Source organism: Eumetopias jubatus, unplaced genomic scaffold, assembly GCF_037043125.1.
Source record: "Eumetopias jubatus isolate StellerSeaLion01/CBP00866 unplaced genomic scaffold, mEumJub1_p1.0 scaffold_2, whole genome shotgun sequence".
NCBI classification, from domain to species: Eukaryota; Metazoa; Chordata; class Mammalia; order Carnivora; family Otariidae; genus Eumetopias; species Eumetopias jubatus.
In genome coordinates this window covers 144,437,375-144,461,533 of record NW_028274808.1, presented here as the reverse complement: position 1 = coordinate 144,461,533, position 24,159 = coordinate 144,437,375, and the positions used below count along the sequence as shown (strand labels likewise).

The window sequence follows — 24,159 nt, the reverse complement described above, 5'->3', positions numbered from 1 at the left end:
TCTCCCTCTGCCCCTCCCCCTGCTCAACGGGGAGTCTGCTTCTCCCTCTGCCCCTTCCCCTGTGCACGCTCGCTCTCACTCTCTCTCAAATAAGTAAAATCTTAAAAAAAAAAGGGGGGGGAGAAAGATAAGAATAACTGCTGACTTCTCACCAGAAATAATGGAAGCCAGGGGTACCTGGGTGGCTCAGGCAGTTAAGCGGCTGCCTTTGGCTCAGGTCATGATCCCAGGATCTTGGGATTGAGTCTCCTTATGGGGCTCTCTGCTCAGTGGGGAGTCTGCTTCTCCCTCTGCCTCTGTCCACCCTCACCGCCCAGCTTGTGCTCTCTTGCTCACCCTCTCAAATAAATAAAATCTTTAAAAAATAAAAAAAAATTAAATTTAAAAAAAAAAGAAATAATGGAAGCCAGAAGACAAAAGACACTTTTAAAGCACTGAAAGAAAAAAAAATCTTTCAATCAGGAATACTATATATGCAGTGAAAATATACTTCAAACATAAGGGGAAAGAGTCATTTGCAGACAAAATCTGAGTTGTTGTTGCCAGCAGACCTGATTAAAAAAAAACAACAACAACATTAAGGGAAATCATCCAGGTGAATGGAAATTATTCAAGTAGATACTTGATAAAACTGGATTCATGCAAAGTAATGAAGAATATCAGAAATGATATAAAAATAGATGTCTTCCTTTTCCTTATTAAAAAAATACCCTTAAGTAATAATAATCTATTCTGGAGATTCACAATGCATATAAAAATAAAATATATGACAATAATCCCACAAGAGACATAAAATAAATAAAATACACTCATGTAAGGTTCCTAATATTATATGTGAAGTGGTATATTATTATGTGAAGGTAGCTACAGTTAAAACATGTATATTACAAGCCCAAAACAAACACTCAAAAAAATAATAAAAAGAGGTAATTAGGCAATACAGGTGATAAAATGAAATACTAAAAATAACCAAAAAAGAGACATGAACAAAGGAAAAAAGGAGCAAAACAACAAATGGGACAAACAAAACAATTAGCAAGATGGTAATTTCAAACATAAAATATTGATAACTACCATTAAGTAAAAATGAACTAAATACACCAATTAAAAGGCAGAGATTGACAGTCTGGATAAAAAGGCAAGAGCTAACTCTATGTTGTCTACAAGAAACATACTTCAAATATAAAGACAAAGACAAAGAGGTTAAAAGCATGCAGAAAAGGGGCACCTGAGTGGCTCAGTCGTTAAGCGTCTGCCTTCCGCTCAGGTCATGATCCCAGAGTCCTGGGATCGAGCCCCGCATCGGGCTCCCTGCTCGCCAGGAAGCCTGCTTCTTCCTCTCCCACTCCCCCAGCTTGTGTTCCTAATCTCGCTGTGTCTTTCTCTGTCAAATAAATAAAATCTTAAAAAAAAAAAAGGAAGCTGAAAACCATTTAAAAAAAAAAAGCATGCAGAAAGATATACTATGAAAACATTAGTTGTTTCAAAGCTGATCAAGCTATTATTAATATCAAAGTAAAAACCATGAATACTAACAAAGATAAAGAGGGACATTTAATTACATAAAAGAATCAATGTAGCAAGAAGATATAATAATCCTAAATGTTTATATACCTCTTAACATAGCTCCAAAATACATGAAGCAAAAACTGATGGATCCAAAAGAAAAAATGAGCTTCTCCACAATTATAGATGAAGATTTCAAAACTCATTTCTCAGTAATTGATAGAATACACAGAATATCAGTAAGGATATAAGAGACTTGAACATTATTAACTAACATAATCTAACTGACATTTACGGAATAGTCACCCAACAACTGCAGAAAACATGCTCTTTTAAGTGTGCATGGAACATTCACCAAATGGACCATTATTTTGGACAATGAAACAAGTTTCAATACAGTTTTCAAAACTGAAAGCAGAGTATATTCTGACCACACATAATTAAACTGGAAACCTGTAGTATCCCAAAATATTACAGATGAAATATGCCATTTTTAATAACTCACAGAAGCTTTCTTAAGAAGAGTTCCTCATCTGAATCACAAATAACCAAAAATGATTTGAGTGACTATTTTCTCAATTCTCCAAGAATGATATATAATCAGTATTATTCTACATGCACAGGAAGGAGAGATGTCTTAAGAATTAGAGCTTAATTCGCCCATGGAACCCCAGGTGAGAAAGGCAGACTAAGTCAAAGAGGAAATCACAAGGGAAATTATACAACATTTAGAACTGAATGATAATGCAAATACAACACATCAAAATTCATAGTATATATATAACTAACGCAGTGCATAAAACACATTTAGAGCTTTTAATATTCATAGTAGAAAAGAATAAACATTAAAAACAGTAATCTTGGCTTCCAATTAAAGTAACCAGAGTAACAAATTAAATACAAAGAAAGTACAAAGGAGGAAATGTAAGTGCAGAAATTAATGAAATAGAAAATGAACAGAAACACTGATGACATGAAATGAAAAACTTAGTTTATCAAAAATAAAACTGACAAATTTCATATTAAACTATGCAAGAAAAAAAGAGAAAATGTAAATTACCAGAACCAGAATTGAAAGAAGGAATGCTATTATAGTTCCCACCATAATTTAAAGAGTACAGACTATTATAAACAACTCTTAATTAATTCAACAACTTAGACTGAAATAGGTTCCTTACAAGATTTACAAATTATCAAAACTGACAGAGAAAAAAGCTAAAGAGCTCTCTATATATCTATCAAAGAAACTGAATTTTTAATTAACAATTTTCCCACAAACAAAACATTAATTGCAGATTACTTCACTGGTCAATTCAATCAAATATTCATTTATACACAAGCTTTTAGAAAACAGAACAGAAAGATACACTCCCAGTCACTTTATGAAGCTAACATCTTTCTGATACAAAAAAATGGTCAAAGGTTTTATTTAAAAAAGGAAACTAAAGAACACTACGCCTTGTGAAGAACAATAATCCTTAACAACACACAAGTAAATCAAACCTGGCCATATCCAAAAAAGGGTCATATATGATGACCACAATGGAGTTTATCCCAAGAATACAAAGCTGGCTTAAAATCTAAAAGTTAATTTACATAATCCATATAACAGAATAAAGAAGGAAAATAATAAGATCTCAAATACAGATAAAAGTACCTGACGACATAATGATAAAAAAAATTTTTTTTAAAGATTTTATTTACCTGACAGAGAGACACAGTGAGAAAGAGAACAAAAGCAGTGGGAGAGGGAGAAGCAGGCTTCTCGCAGAGCAGGGATCCTGATGCAGGACTCAATCCCAGGACCCTGGCATCATGACCTGAGCCGAAGGCAGACGCTTAATGACTGAGCCACCCAGGCGCCCAATGATAAAAATTCTTAGCAAATTAGTAATAGAAGAGAACATCTCAATCAGATATGGGAATCAAAACAAAAATAAAAACAAAGCAAAAAAAAAATACACTGCTGAAAGAAATTAAAGAAAATGTAAATAAATGGTCATCTTGTGGGCTAACATTATGTCAGATATCCAGAACACATTTCTAAGTCTGATTTGGCCAAGAACCCATCAGTTTGCAACCTCTGCTCCGGATGTTCTAAATTTTATGCTTGGAACAAACCAGATCATCAGAAAACTGAGGACTCAGATTATATACATATACATATATATATATATTTTTTTTTTAAACCCAACTGCATTTTATCATAAATCCTAGGCTTACTTTCTATAGAAACAATATGAAGCTTGTCTATTTTTGGAATGCTGAAGACATTATTTACTATAACACGAAGTACCTCCATTATGGGGGGCCCAAACAAATTATTTCTGAGACCTAAAGTACACAAAACTTATCAATTTTCCAGATCATCTAGCATGCCTAAGGAACTTATGGACAATTCAAACCTCAAAACTCATCAAATTTCCAATTTAGCTCTGATTGCTAGCTAGTTTGATCTAAATTTAGCAATCTGAAGTAGTTCAGAAAAGATATGGTAAAGATAAAGATGGTGGGTAAAAAGTCAAATAATAGATCAAGTACAAAAATGAGTTTGGATTTGATTCTTTCATGTAAAATAAAGCAGTAAAACGGGTAATAAAGCTTTTGAAATATATGGGACCATTATCTCAAACTTCTTGTTTGGAACTTATTAAAGCCAATTCTTTAAGAGGACCAGTTATAGACTTTTTTTTTTACATTTAGAAGGGATTGTAAAGAATCTATATGGTACAACTTAACTTCAGAGAGTAAGAAAATCAAGAATAAAAAAATATTTATTTCAAATAACATAGAAAGATTATATACCATAAAACTATAACCTATTGATCACCTGGGTTGATTTGAGTAGTATGAATTACTTTTTCTTCTTCCTCATTTCATGTACAGTATACACCTAAGCAAGGCTAAGAGTTCAAAGAACTTCTAAAGGGAAAAAGAAGTGGCTCCTTCACTGTACAAGAATACCTCAATTAAAATGAGAAACAAGCATTTAAGTGCTCAATATACAATTCTAAGTCACTAAAGACACCAAGAATAAAACTACTCACAGGAAATCATACGGCAACACTATAAACTCAAGACAATGAAAAAGCCCATTAAATATAATTTAAAAATACTTAAAAATCAATGTCAACATAATTCAGCACTCACTTACTTTAGAAAAGATTTATATTTATAATTCATAAAATATTTATAAAGTGATGATTTACCTGCCAAGATATTTTTAAATGACATATGTGGGGCTTAATCTTAATATTTTGGTTCTTTAAATGGATACAGTTACGGGAGAGCAACTTTCTACCCACTGTTGTCTCCATGTATTTTATTTCACAGAGAAAACTAAGAACAACAGGAAAGAAACTGAGAAAGACATTTTGAGAAGATAACAAAATATTATACAAATGTGACAAAATTTTAAGAAGGAAAACTTTCCAACATGTGTGAACACTTAAACACCAGTATGTTTTTGCAAAATCCTAACCAGTATTTCCTTATGAAATGTAAGAATTTAGAAACTCTACTTCTCAAACTTACTTAAACAGTTCACACAAATATATATTGGTCTTTATTATGATGACAGGGCATAAATTAAAAATGCAGAACATGTGACAAGGACTGGGGAAGTGTCAACAGGACAAATTCAAGGTTAGAACTAGCTAATAAGGATAAACACTAGCTGAAGGAATGAGAAGGTCAACAAATGAGAATATCTGTGTGAAATCAAAGAGCCAGGTTGACCACAATATCCAAACATCAAGTAGAGGATCATAATCTAGACAACTTGTAGGAGAAAAAAAAAAAAAAATGAAGTGGGCAGCAGATATCCAAACTCAAAGAGGCTAAATCATAAAAGGTCAGAAACTGAACAAAAAATAAGACAGCAGAGAAAACGAGCCGTTTAACACTGGCTCAACACTCTTCCTCATCTCAACAATCCTTTAGAATTTGGAAGCAGAGAAGAGTTATTAGCATTTGAGAAGTGGGAAAGACAAGAGATGTACAGATGTTACTGACATTCCTCGTTTCCTATGGGAACACATGATTTCAATGCCAATTTCAAAATTAAACTGTGGCAAAAATGTAGGCCATACAAAATATACATGTTTATATAAATACAAAGAAAGGTATAAATTAAATTTTAAATAATATAATTTTGGTACGCCTGGGGGGCTCCGTTGGTTAAGCGGCTGCTTTCGGCCGGGTCATGATCCCAGGGTCCTGGGATCGAGTCCCACATCGGGCTCCTTGCTCAGCAGGGAGCCTGCTTCTCCCTCTCTCCCTCTGCTTGTACTCTTTCTGTCAAATAAATAAAACCTTTAAAAAAATAAAATAAAATAAAAATAAATAAATAGGGGAGGGGGTGGGGGGATGGGTTAGCCTGGTGATGGGTATTAAAGAGGGCACGTTCTGCGTGGAGCACTGGGTGTTATGCACAAACAATGAATCATGGAACACTATATCAAAAACTAATGATGTAATGTATGGTGATTAACATAATAAAAAATTAATTAAATAAATAATATAATTTTGCTAGTAGGCAAAGGAATTTGAAACAAACAGCTTAGCCTTTGGATAATTGAGATGTATGTTATCTTGAGTCATATTTTTCATTTTCATAGACAATATAAAACAAAACTAGTCCCAGAGAAAAAACTTCTCTTGACTGGATGAAAACCAGCTGCAAACTGTCATAGGACACAGAAAAGAAGCCAATAGCCTTTAAAGTGAAAAATATTCAAGGGGCACCTGGGTGGCTCAGTTGGTTAAGCATCAGACTCTCAGGTTTTGGCTAAGGGTCATGATCTTCCTGGTTGGGAGACAGAGCCCCACATTGGGCTCCCTGCTCAGTGGGGAGTCTGCTTCCCCTCTGCCTCTCCCTCTGCTCTTGCATTCTCTGTCTCTCAAATAAATAAATAAATCTTTAAAAAAATATTCAAATTTGACTACTTAATATATTTGTTTCATTTGCTAAAATGAGTATTCAAATAAATCTATGAACCGCTTTCCTAATTATTCAGTAGAATCATAACAAGACATGAGAGAATTTACAAATCCATTTGTTTTTAATAATTGTCTTTATCAAAATCAGAAGTGTTACTATTTAATGTTATTTTACAAGCAAAACCATTTTCTACTTAATTCTAGCTTCTCCCTTCACTCAACTTGACTTAGGAGACCTCAAACTCCTTTTTCATAAATTCTGAATGACTAACCTAGGGCTTAAAATTTTAAGCAATTATTTAAATTTCCACACAAAGTTCTTCCCACTTCTTAAACTTGCTTTATTATAGTTGAAGGGTAAAGAAATCCTAGAGGGAGTGTCAAAAGAGATTAAAGAAGTTGGGACTATGTGATGAATTAAGAAACTTGATAAAATGGTAAAACATTTGAATCAAATAGACTTAAATCTTAGTTTTATGTCCTTACTGATTGTGAACTTGGGCAATATACTGTAAACCAGTAGTTACTCAAGTGTGGTCCACAACATCCCTGGGGATCCCTAACTTTTCCAGAGGATCTGTGAAGTCAAAACTATTCTTATAATACTAAGATGTTATTTGCCTTACTGTGTTCACATTTGCACTGATGATATAGAAATAATGGTGAGTAAAACTGCTGGCTCCTGAACACGAATCAAGGCCATGGTACCAACCATATTCTTTCTGCCATGCACTCATAATTTTAAAAAGGTGCAGGGGTGGGGGTGGCAGGAGAGAAAGCCAGGTTCCATTATGAAGTAGTAAAAAGTATTAATTTTTTAAATTTCCAACCTTGAACATATGACATTTTAATATTCTTTGTGACAAAATGGAAAACATTTCTGCTAAATACCTATGTATGGCAGTTATGTCAAGACAAACACCTGTGTAAATGTGAGCTAAACCAATAGCTTTTTTCATGGAATACCATTTTTACTTAAGACAGACTATGGTTATTCATATTTATTTGGCAGACATTTTCTCAAAAATGAATGAAGTGAGGCTATCATTTCAAGGAAAAAAACGCACTTCCTTTGTCATCAGTAATAAATTCAAGCTTTCAGGCAAAAATTAGAATTTTGGAAAATTTACCCCTGACACTGTGAATGTGACAGCTTCCCAGTTTTTGACTTTTGTAAAGTAAGTGCTGATATTAGCATATGTGTGTGTGTGTTTTTTTTTTACACTGCAGAATGAAATGTAGCAATATTTGGAAGTCAATAAGTATGTCAGAAATCATTTTCCAAATGACCAATGTATGATGTTACAAACTCATGCATGAGTACAAGATCCATTCAAAATGTGCACTAAACCAGTGGATTTTAATCTAACAAAGTTCAGAAAATTCCCTGATTTTTTTTTATATTCCACACTGCAACTAACCTCTAGGAAACTAGCGTTTGTGTAGTTTTAGGAGTGATATCGAAGAAGAATATCCGTAATTATCTGAAAGAATATGAAAATATTCTTCCTTTTTTTATCCTCATGTAAGTGTAAGATCAGATTTTCTTCTTAGACTTCCTCCAAAATAATGTATTACAATATACTGAATATAAAAGCAAATGTGCATCTAGTTATCTTCTATCAAGCCAGACTTCTGAAATAGTTGTAAAAATGCAAAACAATGCCACTCTTCTCAGTTTTCTTTCGGAAATTATTTTTTATAAAAATGGTAACATGTAATGGATTTATATTATTTTTAAATGAATAAATGTTAATGTTTTTAGATTTTCTTAATTTTAATTTCTAATAATTATTGATAAATATAACTCTCATAAACAGAGATCCTAATGAGTCCCCAATTATTATTTTTTTTTAAAGATTTTATTTATCTGACAGATAGAGAGACAGCGAGAGAGGGAACACAAGCAGGGAGAAGAAGGCTTCCCCCTCAGCAGGGAGCGCAATGTGGGGCTCAATCCCAGGACCCTGGGATCATGACCTGAGCCGAAGGCAGACGCTTAACGACTGAGCCACTCAGGCGTCCCCCCAATTATTTTTAAGAATGTAAAAGAGTCCTCAGATCAAAAAATTTGATAACTACTACTCCAATCATCTCTGAGGCTAAAGTTTTCTTGATCTGTCAAATGGGGGATGATATTAACATAAAACAGTATATGAGGGTTATCATCACTTTAAAAAAGAGCTAACAGTCAAGTATTAACTGTTAGCTGTGCTAAATGTTTATACCAATTATCTCATTTATTCCTTACAAACATTCTAGGAAATGGATACCTACCTCTTCAGAGAGTCATTGAGAGGATTAAATAAAACAATGCTTGTGGAGTACTTGGCATAGTCCCTCTGTATACAACTTAAAATTTCAATAAATGGTAACTAATGTGCTCAATTACTACTGCCACCATAAAACTATGTGGGTATCCGACGTACAACATATATCCATATATAACCAGCTAGTTAGAAGCCTGATTCTACCCAAGACCAAATTATTAATGACCAATACTGACTTAACCCCTCATTAAACCAAAAGTTATCTGATGGACATTTAACATTTATGAACACCTCTGAAAGGCCTTTGTCTTCAAAATCTGGAAGTTATATAAACCAAATATCAGTGGTTAAGCAGAACTTTGATGCTCACCAATTCTGTAGTGACCAATTCATTTCCTATCAGAATGAGTTCTTTAGTCAGGTGTCAGAACAAGGACCCCTAACAATGCGGAGGAACGTGTCAATGTTTTTGCATGTGTACGCAGATAATACATGATGTAGACCTTTCTTAATTCACACACCACAGCATGCATTAACTACTGCACTATGATGGATTAACATGGGACTAGTGGCATCTGGACAAGTCTGCCCTTACTCTCATATGAGAATAATAGATTAATTCATACACTTCTAGTTACACTATATTTTTGCAAGCTGTCTGGAGCTTTCACACTCTATTAAAACATTAGTATTTACAGGGATTATAAACTAATATAAGTGCATCTTTTAGCTACCCTCTACTATTCCCCCATGCTTCCCCCGAAGTTGGTATATGAAAGCAATGTTGCAACTTCTGCCCCTCCCTCCAAGATAAACACAATTTTCAAATAAAAGTATTCATAGTGCATAATATAGCAGGAACATGAATGTGTGTATGTAAAGTATACGAAGCATATATATGAGGGTGTTATATGTATACGTACACATCCACTCATCCATAACATACTGATTTAAATGGCAATGGAAAAATCTTTAAGGACAAAAAAACAGACTTTCTGGACAGCCCAACATTCATAAACATGCTTAACAATTACATAGATAAGCATAAAAAAGATAACCTACAGGTGTTTAAATTAAGGAAAATATATGCTTACTAAAAAATTCAGAATGCTGAAAACATGGGTTTCAAATTATTCAAACAAAAAAATGAAAATACTAGTATTCAAATACACAATTGAATGCATCCTGAATTCAAGAATATTTAAATACCAATGGTAGATATTTTGTCTTCTGAACTTTTAGTTTGTGAAGCAAAATTAGCTGGACTTATTTCATTGAATTTCAAGTACCTAGCACACTGAAGGTACTCAATAAATACTGGAGTGAAATTATAAGATTCAATCTGTTCAACATGTCTAATCTTTCCAAAACCTCTTAATGAATGGAAAATGTTACTTATATCAATTCAAAAATTTACATATTTAACTTAACTTTTCTGCCTCTAGATCAATTTATACTTATGTCCTAAGAGTTACTCCAATTCTTCCTTGTGAAAAATGTTACCATGGTTATACTAAATATAGAACTTTAGAAATCCACTGAAGACTTGCTGATAAAATATATAAATATGTGTATTACACAAACCAATATATTCTATAGAATAAAAAGATATATAGCAAGTACCTGTTCAAAGAGTCTACTTCATGGAGATTTTGTATCATTACTAAAAATAATTTTCATGGGAAATAGAAAGCAGATTACCCCTGTTTGAACTAAAATGCACTATTTACCATTAGCTCATCATGTTGACAAATCAAAAGGAAACAACTTCCCTGTGACTCTTTCAATCTTATTTAAAAACAAAAACAAAAGCAAAAAACCCTCTGATGTCATGATAAATACAGAGCAAGAAATTGTTTCATAATAAATCTACTTCCTATGTTTAAATCTGACCCTTAATTTAGTTCTACCTAAAGGATTCAGCCAAATGCTCAACCCACTGGATCTTTCTGTAAGGAAAAAACAGAGTTGGGGTTTTATCTTATATACAATCTATAAAATCAAGTACAGATGAAGCTAGAAACCGTGGCTTTGGTCTGATGAAGGAACAAGACTGGGCATTAGAGTTACTATACTTAATACTGCATTCTTATTTTCATAAAATTGCTACTTTTTAAAATAAAAAATATATCAAATGCTATATGCTGAAGAAAAGAATTCTGAATTTAATTAAAATTAAGATAAAAATATTTGTGAAATTTTCTCATTTGTAAAATAATTTTTACAGAAAACTATCAAAACTGGTTCAATTATAAATAAAACTAGAATATATATAATCAAGTTTCTGAAATGATCTCTCATATGATTCATGTTTTCATACAAAGAGCTTATACATAAACCTCTCCAGCTTATATACACAGTATTTGGTCAAACAAATTGAAATATACAAAAAAAGTTTGGACGACTATTTCTTCTCATTGATCTAAGTACCATTATTGGTACCAATAATGGATCTAAGATCCATTATTACATATGACCTATAGGAAAAGCATCAAATTTCTAAAAGTATAGTCCTATCTCAGCAAAAATAACCTTAACGAATTAAAAAAAAGAGAGAGGGAAAGAGATTTATATAGACTCCTAAGCTCTTTCTATCATCTGTATTTGGCTATTTTCCCAAGTATTAGTTAAGGTTAGCAAAAACACAAACACTTTGGTTTGGAAAAGAAAATTACTGACTGGATTATTTGGATAATTTAAATAAAGACGTTATTCAATTTAATCCATTATCTTGGGCAGTTGAGAAGTAATGATATTAAGCTGAAAACAACCTTTTCCACTTTAAGTTTTAGAAACTTACAATATTTTACTTAAGATGTTGAAGATCACTTAAAAATTCAAGTTAAATACATATGGGGATATATAATAAACATTACAATTTAAAAGGTAAACTATAGCATTATGAAAATTAACCTGCACTATATTCACTGATACTGATTTTTTTTCTTTTTACTAAGATTTAATAAGAGCACCTTCAAGAAATTTATGATTCAAAGGACCACGTTATACCTGAAGACAAAAAAAATAGAAGGGGTCCAATGTTTAATGTAAATAAGCAGAAATCTACATAAAATTCCAGATGTTCAATAAAGTCACAAAGATGAACATCATGGTGACAAACCTAAAATAGCTCAATTTTAGCTGTAATAATAAAATTGTCACTGTGGTATATAGACAAACTTCATTATTCATTATTGGGCATTTATACAAGGAGTTAACTCTTTTCAAAAGAAGAAAAAATAATTTTCTGTAAAGCCTGTAGTGTAAAATGCTATTCACTTGCAATATGAGGTACTTTTAAAAATAGTACATTTAGCTCCAGAGATAACAAGTTTACTCTCTTAGGTCATTATGACTAGTTATAATTTTGGAAAAGAAGCATATTTTATTACTACTTGGTAATTTTTCTCATTTAGTCTACCAATTATTGACAAATAGTTAAATTAAATAATATAAATAAAGAAAACTACACAGTATGATTTAATGCAACAGGTATATGAGAAATAAACTGAGATTGAAAATTAGAACAATTAAAGTTACAGAGGTTATTTTAATAACCAGTAATATGAACAAATTAGGTAATGTAAAAACATATTAAACAGTTTTAGTGGAAATAATGAAAAGCCAATTTCTGAGACGGTATTAGAAAAACCTATATAAGAGGCACAAAAAAATGCTCAAGTGGGTTTTTCCCAGAAAATAAATAAGACTTGTAAAATCTGTTATATACTGAAATTTTAAATGGCTAAAGAAAACATCAAAAATAGATTTATTGTAATCTGTAAAATACTGTTCTTTAAAATCCACACAAAAATTAAAAAGCACCTTAAAATATACCACTAGAACTTTATAATCTAATCAGACTTGTTTAAACTGAACCACTAAGTCACTGACCATTCCTAATTACTGAAGTTCCTTCATGAGAGTACATACCACTATTTCTAAGTAGGTAATTCATGCCATTTCTAAGAAAACTCAACAGTATAATAAAGAAAACTCAGTAGCATCAAAGTTTAAAAAGAGAGAGAGAGAAATAAGAATGGAAATTAACCAGAGGATTCAACTCAGACAATAAGCTCTTAGGAGAGGGGGAAAGAGTATGTTGGCAGGTGTCTGCAAGGAGCGAGATAATACAATGGAATCAGTTTTCATTCTGCAGAACAACCATGAGACTTGCTGCAATGTCAGCTCCAAGCACACACTGAGGGACTCCAGAAAATGCTCATTGATCATGCAGCACTTTATAATGCGCATAGGCTTTTTTTCTCCTGCTAACCCCGCCTAGCTTCCCTTTGCAGCCTATTTTCCCAAGCCCTCTCCCCCTAATACAATCTCTTCCTGCAGATAGTGAAATATTTAATAAATTGTCTTTAACAGTGTAAGTATTAGGAATACCACTCACCATCATGAGCCTCTTTATCTTAATTAGTATTTTTTTAATGAGGGAGGGAAAAACTCTACACATCCATAGATTTAAAAATGGGCATTAAATATATCTATACCTACAAATACAAATGTTTGATAGTTATACTACAACCAAAGCCAAAGCCCATTATAGTTTCACTTTGACATGTATTTCCTGGAACTGATTTATACTCAAATAGGTTTTTATAAAATTGATACAACCAAGGAAAAAAAGAAAATTAATTTAAAATTCTCATGACTCAAAATGCAGATTTTTATTGTGAGCTCTCAATCATAATGCCTGAATTTTAGTCTTTTATTTTTTAACTTAATATTTTCTAATGTCAAAGTCACATGAAAAATCCAGAACCAGAATGTACCAGCTAAATTAAGCATCAGATTGATATATATGCTTAATTTTATTCTAGAAACGAAAATAATCAGCTGTTTTTAATAGTTAACAGCAAGCAGAGCTTTGGGCTTAAATATGTAAATGAATTCTAAGACATATGACACTAAACCTACTCAAAGCTGCTTTGTAGACCCCACCTTCTAATGAGTTAATCTAAAGGTCACCACCAGCCAACGTTTTTTATTAAGTCCGAGGCCCTTTCTTTTTTTTTCCTATCAAACATATATTTACAATTTACAAAACATGAAGTTTAAACAAAATAATTCTAGACTTGTTTAGTAATCATGTGAACCAGACTGGCAAATTCTCACAAGGAATAAGGTCTGACCATATCTTGCTTTTATGCTCTGTCTCTTTGCTCTCTCCTCTAATCTATTCATTTGTAAAATAATTCCGGCAGATAAGATTTCTTTGTTCAGATTTCAACTTTCATTTCATTTACAAACCTAGCCCTACCTCAAGAATGTCTTCTAGAACATATGCTTCCATTTCAGCCGCTGTCTCCACCATGTTTTATCAAACTGCCATGTTTCTTACTGCACTATGATTAGATCATTGCCAGCAGGAACACTCCTCTGTGTCAGCAAGGGAACAGGAAATGGAATGTTCTATTACATGCCTAAAGCAGCTTAGCTGTTCACTAGCCAGGCATCTACCAAAAGAGCAGGGGGTGACTCACTGTGTATTTTTTAAAGATACAGAAGCTCTATTCCAAAGCAAACTTCTGTCAAGTAATTTCAACAGACAAAATAAATAAAGTCCCCTATTTTACCATACCAAATTTTAAAATCCTAAAATTTCAAAAAAAGAAATAATTATACATTTTTTTAAAAGCTATTTAAATACGTCTGGCTTCCTGGTTGAACAAAAGAGGTTGAAGTGGGTTACGTAGCAATTTATCCTTAGTAAAGCCTTGTAGTGAGATTAATGGCTGTATTAAATACGCAAAGGAGGAGGCAAGGTTATACCAAGTAAGGAATTTGCTATATCAGGCAAATGTATTACATAACATATACATTACAGGTGCTGACTTAAGGGTGTCAAAAATAATTTTTAATGTAGATTTTTTTAATAGCAAACTGGTATTCTAGAAACTAATCTGTTTGGAAATATCTAAGAGAATGAGATCAACATTCAACTGACTTACAAGTACTGAAGCAAGACATAACACATCATGGTTATATTCATTTTCTAAGAATGCCTTTAACTTCATTTTCTAACCAGAGGAATGGCCCTTCCCCCCCCTTATCATAAATACTACAAGAAACTAAAAGATTTTAGATAAATGAAATTCAGAAATACTATCTGGATCATTAAACAGCAAATAAAGTTGGTGACTGACAGCAGAGCCAATTTATATTATATTCACTAGTATAACTGGTCCTCAATTTAGTAAAATTTGTTACTTTGTCAAATTTCTTCCTTATGTAATCTGGAATATGAAAAATGCAATGGAAAAGGAACAATGTTTTACGCTTTGTGGCGAAATAAAATAACTGTGCACGTGTAGGAGTGCCACACAACCTAAAACTGAAGTGATTCCTCAATGTACTGATTAACCAATCTAATTATAATTCTAAGGTGAACAGTTTTTCTTGCCTAAATTTTCCTAAGGAAAGTGAATTTTTAAAGCAAAGGGAAAATATAGGAAAAAAATTAGAGGACGGAGTTATTATTAACACATATGAGCAAATCTAAGCTGAGAAAAGCGAATGACATTGCCAGTAATGTCTCCTCACAATGATGTCATGTTTCAGTGGAAAAGGATTTTGTAGTTCTCTTGGGCCTCAGATTATTTACCTCTAATTATTTACCTCTAAAACAGTATAACATTCATTCGACATGGAATATCTTCTGCATATTAGAAACTATTTTAGATATAGTCAGTAAGGCATAAAATTTCTTAACAGCATCTTTTTAAGGCATAAAATTTCTTTTTTTAATTTTTTTAAGATTTTTATTTATTTATTTGAGAGAGCGAGAATGAGAGATAGAGAGAGCGCACATGAGAGGGGGGAGGGTTGGAGGGAGAAGCAGACTTCCCGCTGAGAGGAGAGCCCGATGCGGGACTCGATCCCAGGACTCCAGGATCATGACCTGAACTGAAGGCAGTCGCTTAACCGACTGAGCCACCCAGGCGCCCAAGGCATAAAATTTCTTAATATATGAATATTAAATAAGAAAAATTAGTTACTACTTAATATCTGATATTTAGGGGGTACCCTTAATGTGTCAGGAAAAATGAGGTTTTTGTTAATAAACATGTCATTTAACCCTTATAATAACCCTGCTAGGTGATAATAATTTAAAATAATATTAAGAATTACATCATGCTTACTATATGCCACATGCCATTTTAAGTGCTTTGTATGTATTAACTCATTTAATTCTCACAATAATCCCAAAAGAAAGGTAGGAACTATTATCTCCATTCTACATATGTAGAAACTAAGGCACAGAGGGGTTAAGAAATTTGCCCAGCTTATTCCCAACTAAGATAATTAAGCTGAGGAGCTAAGATTTAAACCCAGGCAGTTGGCTCAAGAGTCTGTCCTCTATCTAATATACTTCCTCCAGGTAATATTATTCTCATTTTATGAATAAGAAAATCAAGTCTCAGAAAGTGTGCACAGTTTTATAGTAGAGTTAGAATTCAAACCCAGAACAGTCTGACTCCAAAGGCTGTGTGGAATTAATGGAAAACAAATGATATTAAAAATAATGTTTTCCCTCAGGCCATATATAGTGATTACATCTAAGTATGGGTATGCCTGGCATTTGTGGAGGCTTCTGAAAAAAAAATAATTTGCAGGGTGCCTGGGTGGCTCAGTCGTTAAGCGTCTGCCTTCAGCTCAGGTCATGATCCCAGGGTCCTGGGATCAAGTCCCACATCAGGCTCCCTCCTCGGGGGGAAGCCTGCTCTCCCTCTCCCACTCCCGCTGCTTGTGTTCCTGTTCTCACTATCTCTGTCTCTGTCAAATAAATAAATAAAATCTTAAAAAAAAAATAATTTGCATTGTTAAGACCTAGCTTAAGAGAAACTAGCAAAAGGGCTTTTACTATTTCCTTTCTTCAAGGTCAATTATTTTTATGCATCAAATTGCTTCATCCTTACATTAAGAGAAGTCAATAACAAGGTTTTTCTTTCTCAAACCTTCCTCCAACATAAGCAAGCAAAGACAGGCTTGAGTTCAAAGAAATCTTATGTTAGGTCACTTTTATTTCCCACAAACCAAGAATAGGCTTTCCAACTTTATTTGCTAAGGAATCAGGCCCCTTATGACTCAAGTCAATTAAACCATTTACTCTCTCTTTCCCTTCTGTTCTAGGATTACAGGGTGCTTATCTTTTTAGATAATTATTAAGTTTTCATGAAAAAATATGTGATTACAGCTTTCCTCCAAGATTATGGATGTTTATATCCATTTATCATCTCTCTCTTTCCTACACATCAGAAGCTTGATGAAAGCAGGTAACATTTTGTTGCGAATATATACCCAGGGCCAGCACAGTCTCTGGCATAGAGCAGAAACTTAAGCATTTGTTGAACAACAAATGCCATGAATTTGGGAATTGTTGGAGAGCCAGTAATACATCCTAATTATTGCTACCACTAGGAATTATTTCTCATGACAAAAACATTTGTTCTGTGACTAGGTCACTGAAATAAGATATTAGAAATACTCAACACAACAAGCAGAATATATATTTCAGAATTTCTGTAATTTTTTATTATACAAGCAAAACAATTACTTATTTTTATTTTATTTTCTGGTCCTTTTTGTTAATATGATGACCTATGCCACAGCATAAAATACTTGGGCAAAGGGTGTGAAAGAGATTCATATGTATCAGCCTTAAAATCCTACATACTAAAGTGAGCCACCTTCCTTCTAGTTTAACCTCATCACACAGGCAAAAAAAAAAACCCTGTTTTTCCAGTTGCCTAAACTGATTTCAATGGCACAAGGTCTTTCATTTTTTGCCAAGAGCAAAAGCATTGAAGTGCAAATAGTAATTAACATAGAACAGTTATGCGAACAAATGCAAGACAACATATGTAAATAACAAATCATAAAAGAAAATACTAAAAGTAAGATTCAAATGTCCAAAGTGAAGAGAAAAGCCTCTCATAAAAAAGGGGGGAAAGGACAAAAGAAGCTCAATAAATACCAAGACTGGATGAAGGAAATCTTCTAATATTACAATTTTATTTAGGACCAGCACTGGTTTCTTTTAATAAGGAACAAGAAAACCAAACACACACACACACACACACACACAAATGTGTTGAGGACAAGCAAGCAACATTATTTTGTATGACTTAACACTCTGATGTTTGTTCCCCCATATAAAACTATTTTGCAGTCAAATGCTCTACCCCTGAGCTATACCCCCCATATAAAACTATTTTGAATCAAAAAGTCCTTGTAAAGGGAGTTTATTCGCATCAATTTTTTTTGTTTGTTTCTTTTCAAAATCCACATTTCCAAGCAAGGACAGATCATTGGTGGTAGGACAAATGTTAACAATTTCACCCACCTACATAAAAGCAAACTGCTAGAAAAATATACAACTTCATCTCTCAAAATGTGTGAAATATAATCTTACTTTGTAATCTTTTTCTCCTTTCTACATATAAGTTATATTTTAGCAGAAATATGAAACCCAAGTGTGAAATAACCTGGACCAAGCATAAATGATACAGATATTAAAGAATTATACAGAACTCAAAAGACTAACAAAATCTGGTCAAATTTCTGAAAGCAACATTATTAAAACAACACTCTCTCAGGACGCCTGGGTGGCTCAAGTTGGTTAAGCGTCTGACTGTGGCTCAGGTCATGATCCCAGGACAGTCCTGGGATCAAGTCCTGCCTGCATCAGGCTCCTTGCTCAGCAGGGACTGCTTCTCCCTTGGCCGCTTCCCCTACTTGTGCTTGCTCTCTCTCGCTGACAAATAAATAAAATCTTAAAAAAAAAAAAAAAACCACACTATCTCCATGATTTTACCTTATATTTCTCCTGAACCAATCATGCCATAATAATAACTGAAGGTTCTAGAAGTCTAACATAGCACAGTGATATTCTTTTCATTATGACCATTGTTTACTTTCTTTTTTATTAACTATGGTGTTTAAAGTAATACATGTTCATGGAAAACATTCACATAAATAAGAAAATAAAGAGAACAGTAAACCTACCTCTTAGCAACTCTTAAAAGGCACAATTAGTGTATTTTTCTAGAAATAATCTACATACAATCTACATGATGTATATCTTAGTATAAGATTACTTTTTATACAAATGGAAGCATATTATGCATATTCTTCTGCATCCCCATTTTTAAAATTTAACACTCCATGACAACTGTTTCAGGTTAGCACAAGCAGGTCTATCGCTTTGATTTTGATAGCTGCTAAAATTTTCACTGAAGAACTGTACTGTATTTAATCAGTTCCCTATTGATGGGTATTTGTGTTATCTCTAATGTTTCACAATGCTGCGATGAGCATGCCCAGAGCAAGGACACACATACTACACATGCCTAAATATAACTGTATGGTGCATTTCTTGATAGATATATCTATTTAAACTTTTATGCTACCATACTCTAAAGAAGATGAATTAATTTATATTTTGACAACGAATGAGACTCCTTCTATAGAAATATCAAGTTATTAATGATACAAATCTATTAAAAAACCCAGATCAGAAATCAGCATCAATTTTTAAAACACATATCTATGTTTACCCTTAGTTCATCATTTCCACTTTTCAAGTAATCTCAAATTAAAGTTACACCTCCTCTCATTTAATTTCTGTCCCTTACCAAAGTAAATCAAATAAATTCACTCCCTGACAGATTAGGAACTTCAGCTGCTATTTACAAGAAAGAAAAGAAGGAAAGAAAAGAAAAGAAAAGAGAAAAGAAAAGAAAAAAGAAAAGAAAAGAAAAGAAAGAAAATAAAGAAAAAGAAAAATTAAAGGGAAAAAAAGGCAACAATGCAGATTCTATCTATCTATATACATGTATTTGGAGAAGAGAAAAAAATGGGGAGGAAAATATCTTTTTAAAAATTAAAAAAGGGGCACCTGGGTGGCTCAGTCGATTAAGTGTCCAACTTGATTTCAGCTCAGGTCTTGATCTCAGGGTCATGAGTTCAAGCCCTGTGCTGGGCTCCACACTGGGTGTGGAGCCTACTTAAAAATAAATAAATAAAATAAGAAACTAAAATTTAAAAAAATTTTTTTACATCTACCTTTTTGCTAAAATACAAAATCCATTCAGGTTTAATGGTTCTTTAACTTAGGACTAAACTGTGAAGTTTTGCCAGAATTTAGTATTCTGAAGATACAAAATTCTTTGGGTATGTTCTCACTAAAGTAAATTAATTAAATACTGTTGGTTATATTTGTTTCCCTTCCACATTTATTTCAAACTACTCATTTTTAAAGCAAAAATTCTAAAGTAATCATTCCATCATTATAAAAAAAAATCCAATATACAATAAAAGACAGAGCCACACATAAGCAATTTCTATTAACATAAAGAGCACTAACAGTTTCTATCTCAGTTTCTTAACACACATTCCAGGGCCAAATTTGATAATAATATTTAAAAATAATAATGATTAAACCTTCACTAGAACCTCCATACCAAATGTTAACAGTTGGACACGCTTCTGGATATGTGCAGGAATACCTAAAAGGTTTAGGTAATGAAGGATTAAGTAAGGATATTTAAAATTGTAACCTCATAAATAAAATAATGCAAAGGCCATCCAGTAGTATATTTTAAACTGAGGCTAAAGGTATGAACTATTTTATAATAATTTATCTTATTGCATAATGTTTTTCAAGGCTAATATTATAAAAAGCCCTAGCAAACTTTTGGAAAGATCATCATTAGCATTTTCATCATGCATTTATACAAATATTTTTGTGCTTATTAGGTGATGGGCCTTATACTGCATAATGGATATAGACTGACAAAGTTAGTCCACCTCCAAGAGTCTATAATCTAGAAAAACTTGAACCTGTTTCTCCACAAAATTTAAAATCAAAATCTTCCATGATTTTTTCCTCTTCTCTGATTTATACTCCCTTTCCATTTTTCTTTAATCCAACTAATAATTAAAACCCAAAACTCCACTTTGAATAGGAGAGAAAATTTCAATATATTTAAACAAAATATTTCATCCAGATGTGTCCCATGTACAGAATGGAATACAAGCAGAGTCTTGTCCAAACATAAGTAACATAGTAAGCAAAGTAAGAAACAAAGCAGCTGTCCCTCTTTTCACATTTTCACAGTGTGCTCATTGGACAGTTGCATTTGTTGTCTCTACCCAGGATGGGTCACACCATGAATTCATTCTTTTTCCAGTATTTCACAATAGGTTCTATGTATACAAAACTGATAAAATATTTATTGATTTTAGGTCACACTCACCTCCCCAAATTTGTCTGTACTGTACATTCTCAAATAAAAATTTAAAAAGTACATATATAAAAGAAATTAGCTATTTCAATGTTGTTTATATTTGTTTCAAATAGGATAAATCTACTGATAGTACAGCACTCTCAATCTGGTCAGCAACACATCAGCTGTCCTCTGCTCCAAAGCAACAAGTATCTCCAACAAAAAGAAATATGCCACATACGCAACCCCCCTGCCACGCACACACATGCATACCACACAGGAAGAGTGGTAGAGAAAGAAGAGGGGCTGAGGATAAAAATACAAATGACAAGAAAAGACAAGTCCAAAACCAACTTTTTAAGAGTCACCAATTTCTTCCACCCTTGTGAAAGACAACTATCCTACTCTAGGAGACTTAAGAAACAGCTCCAGGTAACATGCTTAAGATAGTATCAAAGGCATGGAAAATCGGGTGTAAAAACTATCCAATTAACCGTGGATAGTTCTACTACCATCACTGGCTCTTCTCCTTTGGTTCCTGGATGTTTTGGGGTCACTGGCAACAAGCTCCAATCAGTCTGGTCTCTCACGATGCCTGTTACCACTCTATTTCTAGCCTAATGTATTAATAAAAAATTTTGAATGGTTTTTCAGCAATTACTGCAAATATCAAAAGACTGACTATTCTTTCAGATTCATAACTCCATCTCCTAAGAAATGCATTACAATAAATTCTCTTTATCCACCTAAGGCTAGGCCAAAAGCTACAAAATAGAGTAGCATTCTTTATTCCACTAACCTAATCCTGACCATAGCTAAAGAATCTTTAAGGATCATCTCAAAACATAACTCACTTTCCAAAGTTCCCGAAGTGGATATACAGATAGGATTTCAACACAACCCGCGCGCGCGCACACACACACACACACACACACACACACACACTTCATTCTATGTAACTGAAATATCTCTTTGGTCCTTATGAAGCTATCTCACAACACAACTATCTGTTACCATTACTTTCAACTTCCCCCACAAATTTCAGATAACCAGTTTTACTACCAAATCTCCAACAAAAACTAAACAATAGAAGAAAGCAGAAGGCAATATTTACCAACTGTCTGTGATGGATATCTCACTAGCATGCTTTATGAAATCAAATTTAACCCACATTCATATCTTTCGATTCCTTTATCACCAATTTCTTATCAGAATCAAGTATTTTTAGAAAGCCTAAGAACTCCCATACTCCTAAAGCACCTATATGCCAACGTCCCTCAATGAAGGCAGTCGATATTGTTTAAAGGGTAGACACTGAATAAGCTTACAGATTTTTTAAAAGCATAACTTAACTGCCAAGCATAATTTTATATTTAGTATGTCTTTGTATACTTAAGGAAACCACTGCCCTCTTACACAAATTCCACAATTTCCAGTAAAACACTTAGTTTTTAAAGTATTTCTCATAATTATTTTAAAGGTATACATTTACATAACTTGATTTTTTTTTTAGCACTCCAAATTACTTAAAAAACTATGTACAATTTAAGTAGACAGTATATGTGGGTCTTAGAATCTTTTGCAGTTTACACTTATAATACTTAAAGACATATAATACCATAAAATGTTATGTTCTTTAAAATCAAATCTGCAAAACATACAAGTAGAAATCTGTTTCCCATAGATCGTTTCTGATGCAAGACTCCTAAAACTAAGCTTCAAAAAACATTTTACCTATATACAGCATAAACAGGATGCTAACCCACCTTACGTTGATATGACATCAAAATAAAACTAATTCTAAAACAAACAATTTTCATTCAACAAATGTTGTCTGGCTAGGGACATAATATCAGTGCCATCTCTAGAAGGATAAAAAAGGCCATTTCTATTGCCATCTTCCTTCTTCCAGTTCTTCCAGAAGACATATCCTGCCTTTAGTAGCTGTGCCTCCCCTTGATCAACATGATTTCCTCCTTATAGACAAACCAGGCTTCTTCTAATCCTGGTCTTCAATATATCAGAGAAAATGTCATCTTATTAGGAGTCATTGGTAGGAAGAAAGGCTCCAAATGTTCCCATATATCCAATTTTTTAACAATAAATATTTTTTTAAAAAAGAATCATGGAAAGGATTCAGGGACTGATATATAAGATCAAGAATATATGCCAGTCAAGAAATAATTATATATTCTACACAAAAATAGCCACATTCGTATTCTATGCAACTTGCTAATTTCCTGGAATTAATCCCTATGTGTCTTCTCTTTCTACCTCAGTTTCTAAAAACCATGTACCCCTGAAATGTCACTTTATAAATAAAAGCATTACTATCTTACTAGGTGGATGCAACTTCTATAATCTTTTTAATGTTGCAAATGTGATGTATACAAGATTTTTTCAAAATTCAAAGGCCACAAAGGCACAAAATGAACAAAATTAACACAAAATGAGGTCTTTTTTGTACCTGCCTGCATTAAATTGGCAATACACTGTTACACTGTTATTAGATTTCTAGTGTGGTTACCAGCTTAACTTTAATACTATTTTACTTCTGTTTCCTAATTCAGCATTTTTATATGTTATCTATTGACTGTCCACTGACAAAATGAGCACTAACCCTTCTTCTATTGCCCTCAACCTCCTACTAATTTTATGTTATTCTTTTTTATACTATAAAGTTTTATAAAGCATTCTACTCCATAACCTTAATTAAACCTATTTTATAGATCTTCTAAGTGGATTCTAAAAACTAAAAATCAATTAAGTACATTTATAATGTGCCTAGGTAAATACTAATCACCAAGGGAAATATAATTTTATATCATTTAGACGTTACTGATTGAAAGAGAACTGTCCATGTATCCCAGTCAGACAACACTCCTGAATTTTCCTAGGTTTCTTCAGTTCTTTTTGTAGGCCCAAGATTGCCAATGTAACTACCAGTTTCCTCCCACCCACACTGCTCTACCACCATATCTTCTATCTTGGACTATATTTTTCATTGTACTAAAGTATCTCAAATATTTTCATATAAGGTGCATAGTTTTTCCAAGTATAAAAATGTACTTGTCCTCCTATGATAAGTAGTGTGGTTGAGTACAGAAAATTTATGTCCAAATTTCTTTTCCCCCAAATGTGAAGATACTGTTCGACTATCTTCAAGCATTCATCAAGGCTGCTAGGAACTCAAGTCATTT

At 33.0% G+C, this 24,159-nt stretch overlaps 1 protein-coding gene across 5 annotated transcripts in view; it reads right to left on the bottom strand.

Moving 5' to 3' along the window:
• The window catches only part of ANKRD17 (ankyrin repeat domain 17), a 159,124-nt gene that overhangs the window by 111,929 nt on the left and 23,036 nt on the right, over positions 1 to 24,159 (bottom strand). Inside the window, exon 1 of one of the 5 annotated variants that reach the window (XM_028100589.2) lies at positions 13,990 to 14,055. The exons of the other annotated variants lie outside the window; for them this stretch is intronic. Coding sequence (XP_027956390.1) covers positions 13,990 to 14,043 — 54 coding nt within the window. The 5' untranslated portion in view covers positions 14,044 to 14,055. Of the gene's footprint in view, positions 1 to 13,989; positions 14,056 to 24,159 lie in introns of those variants that run through there. 5 annotated transcript variants of the gene reach the window in all.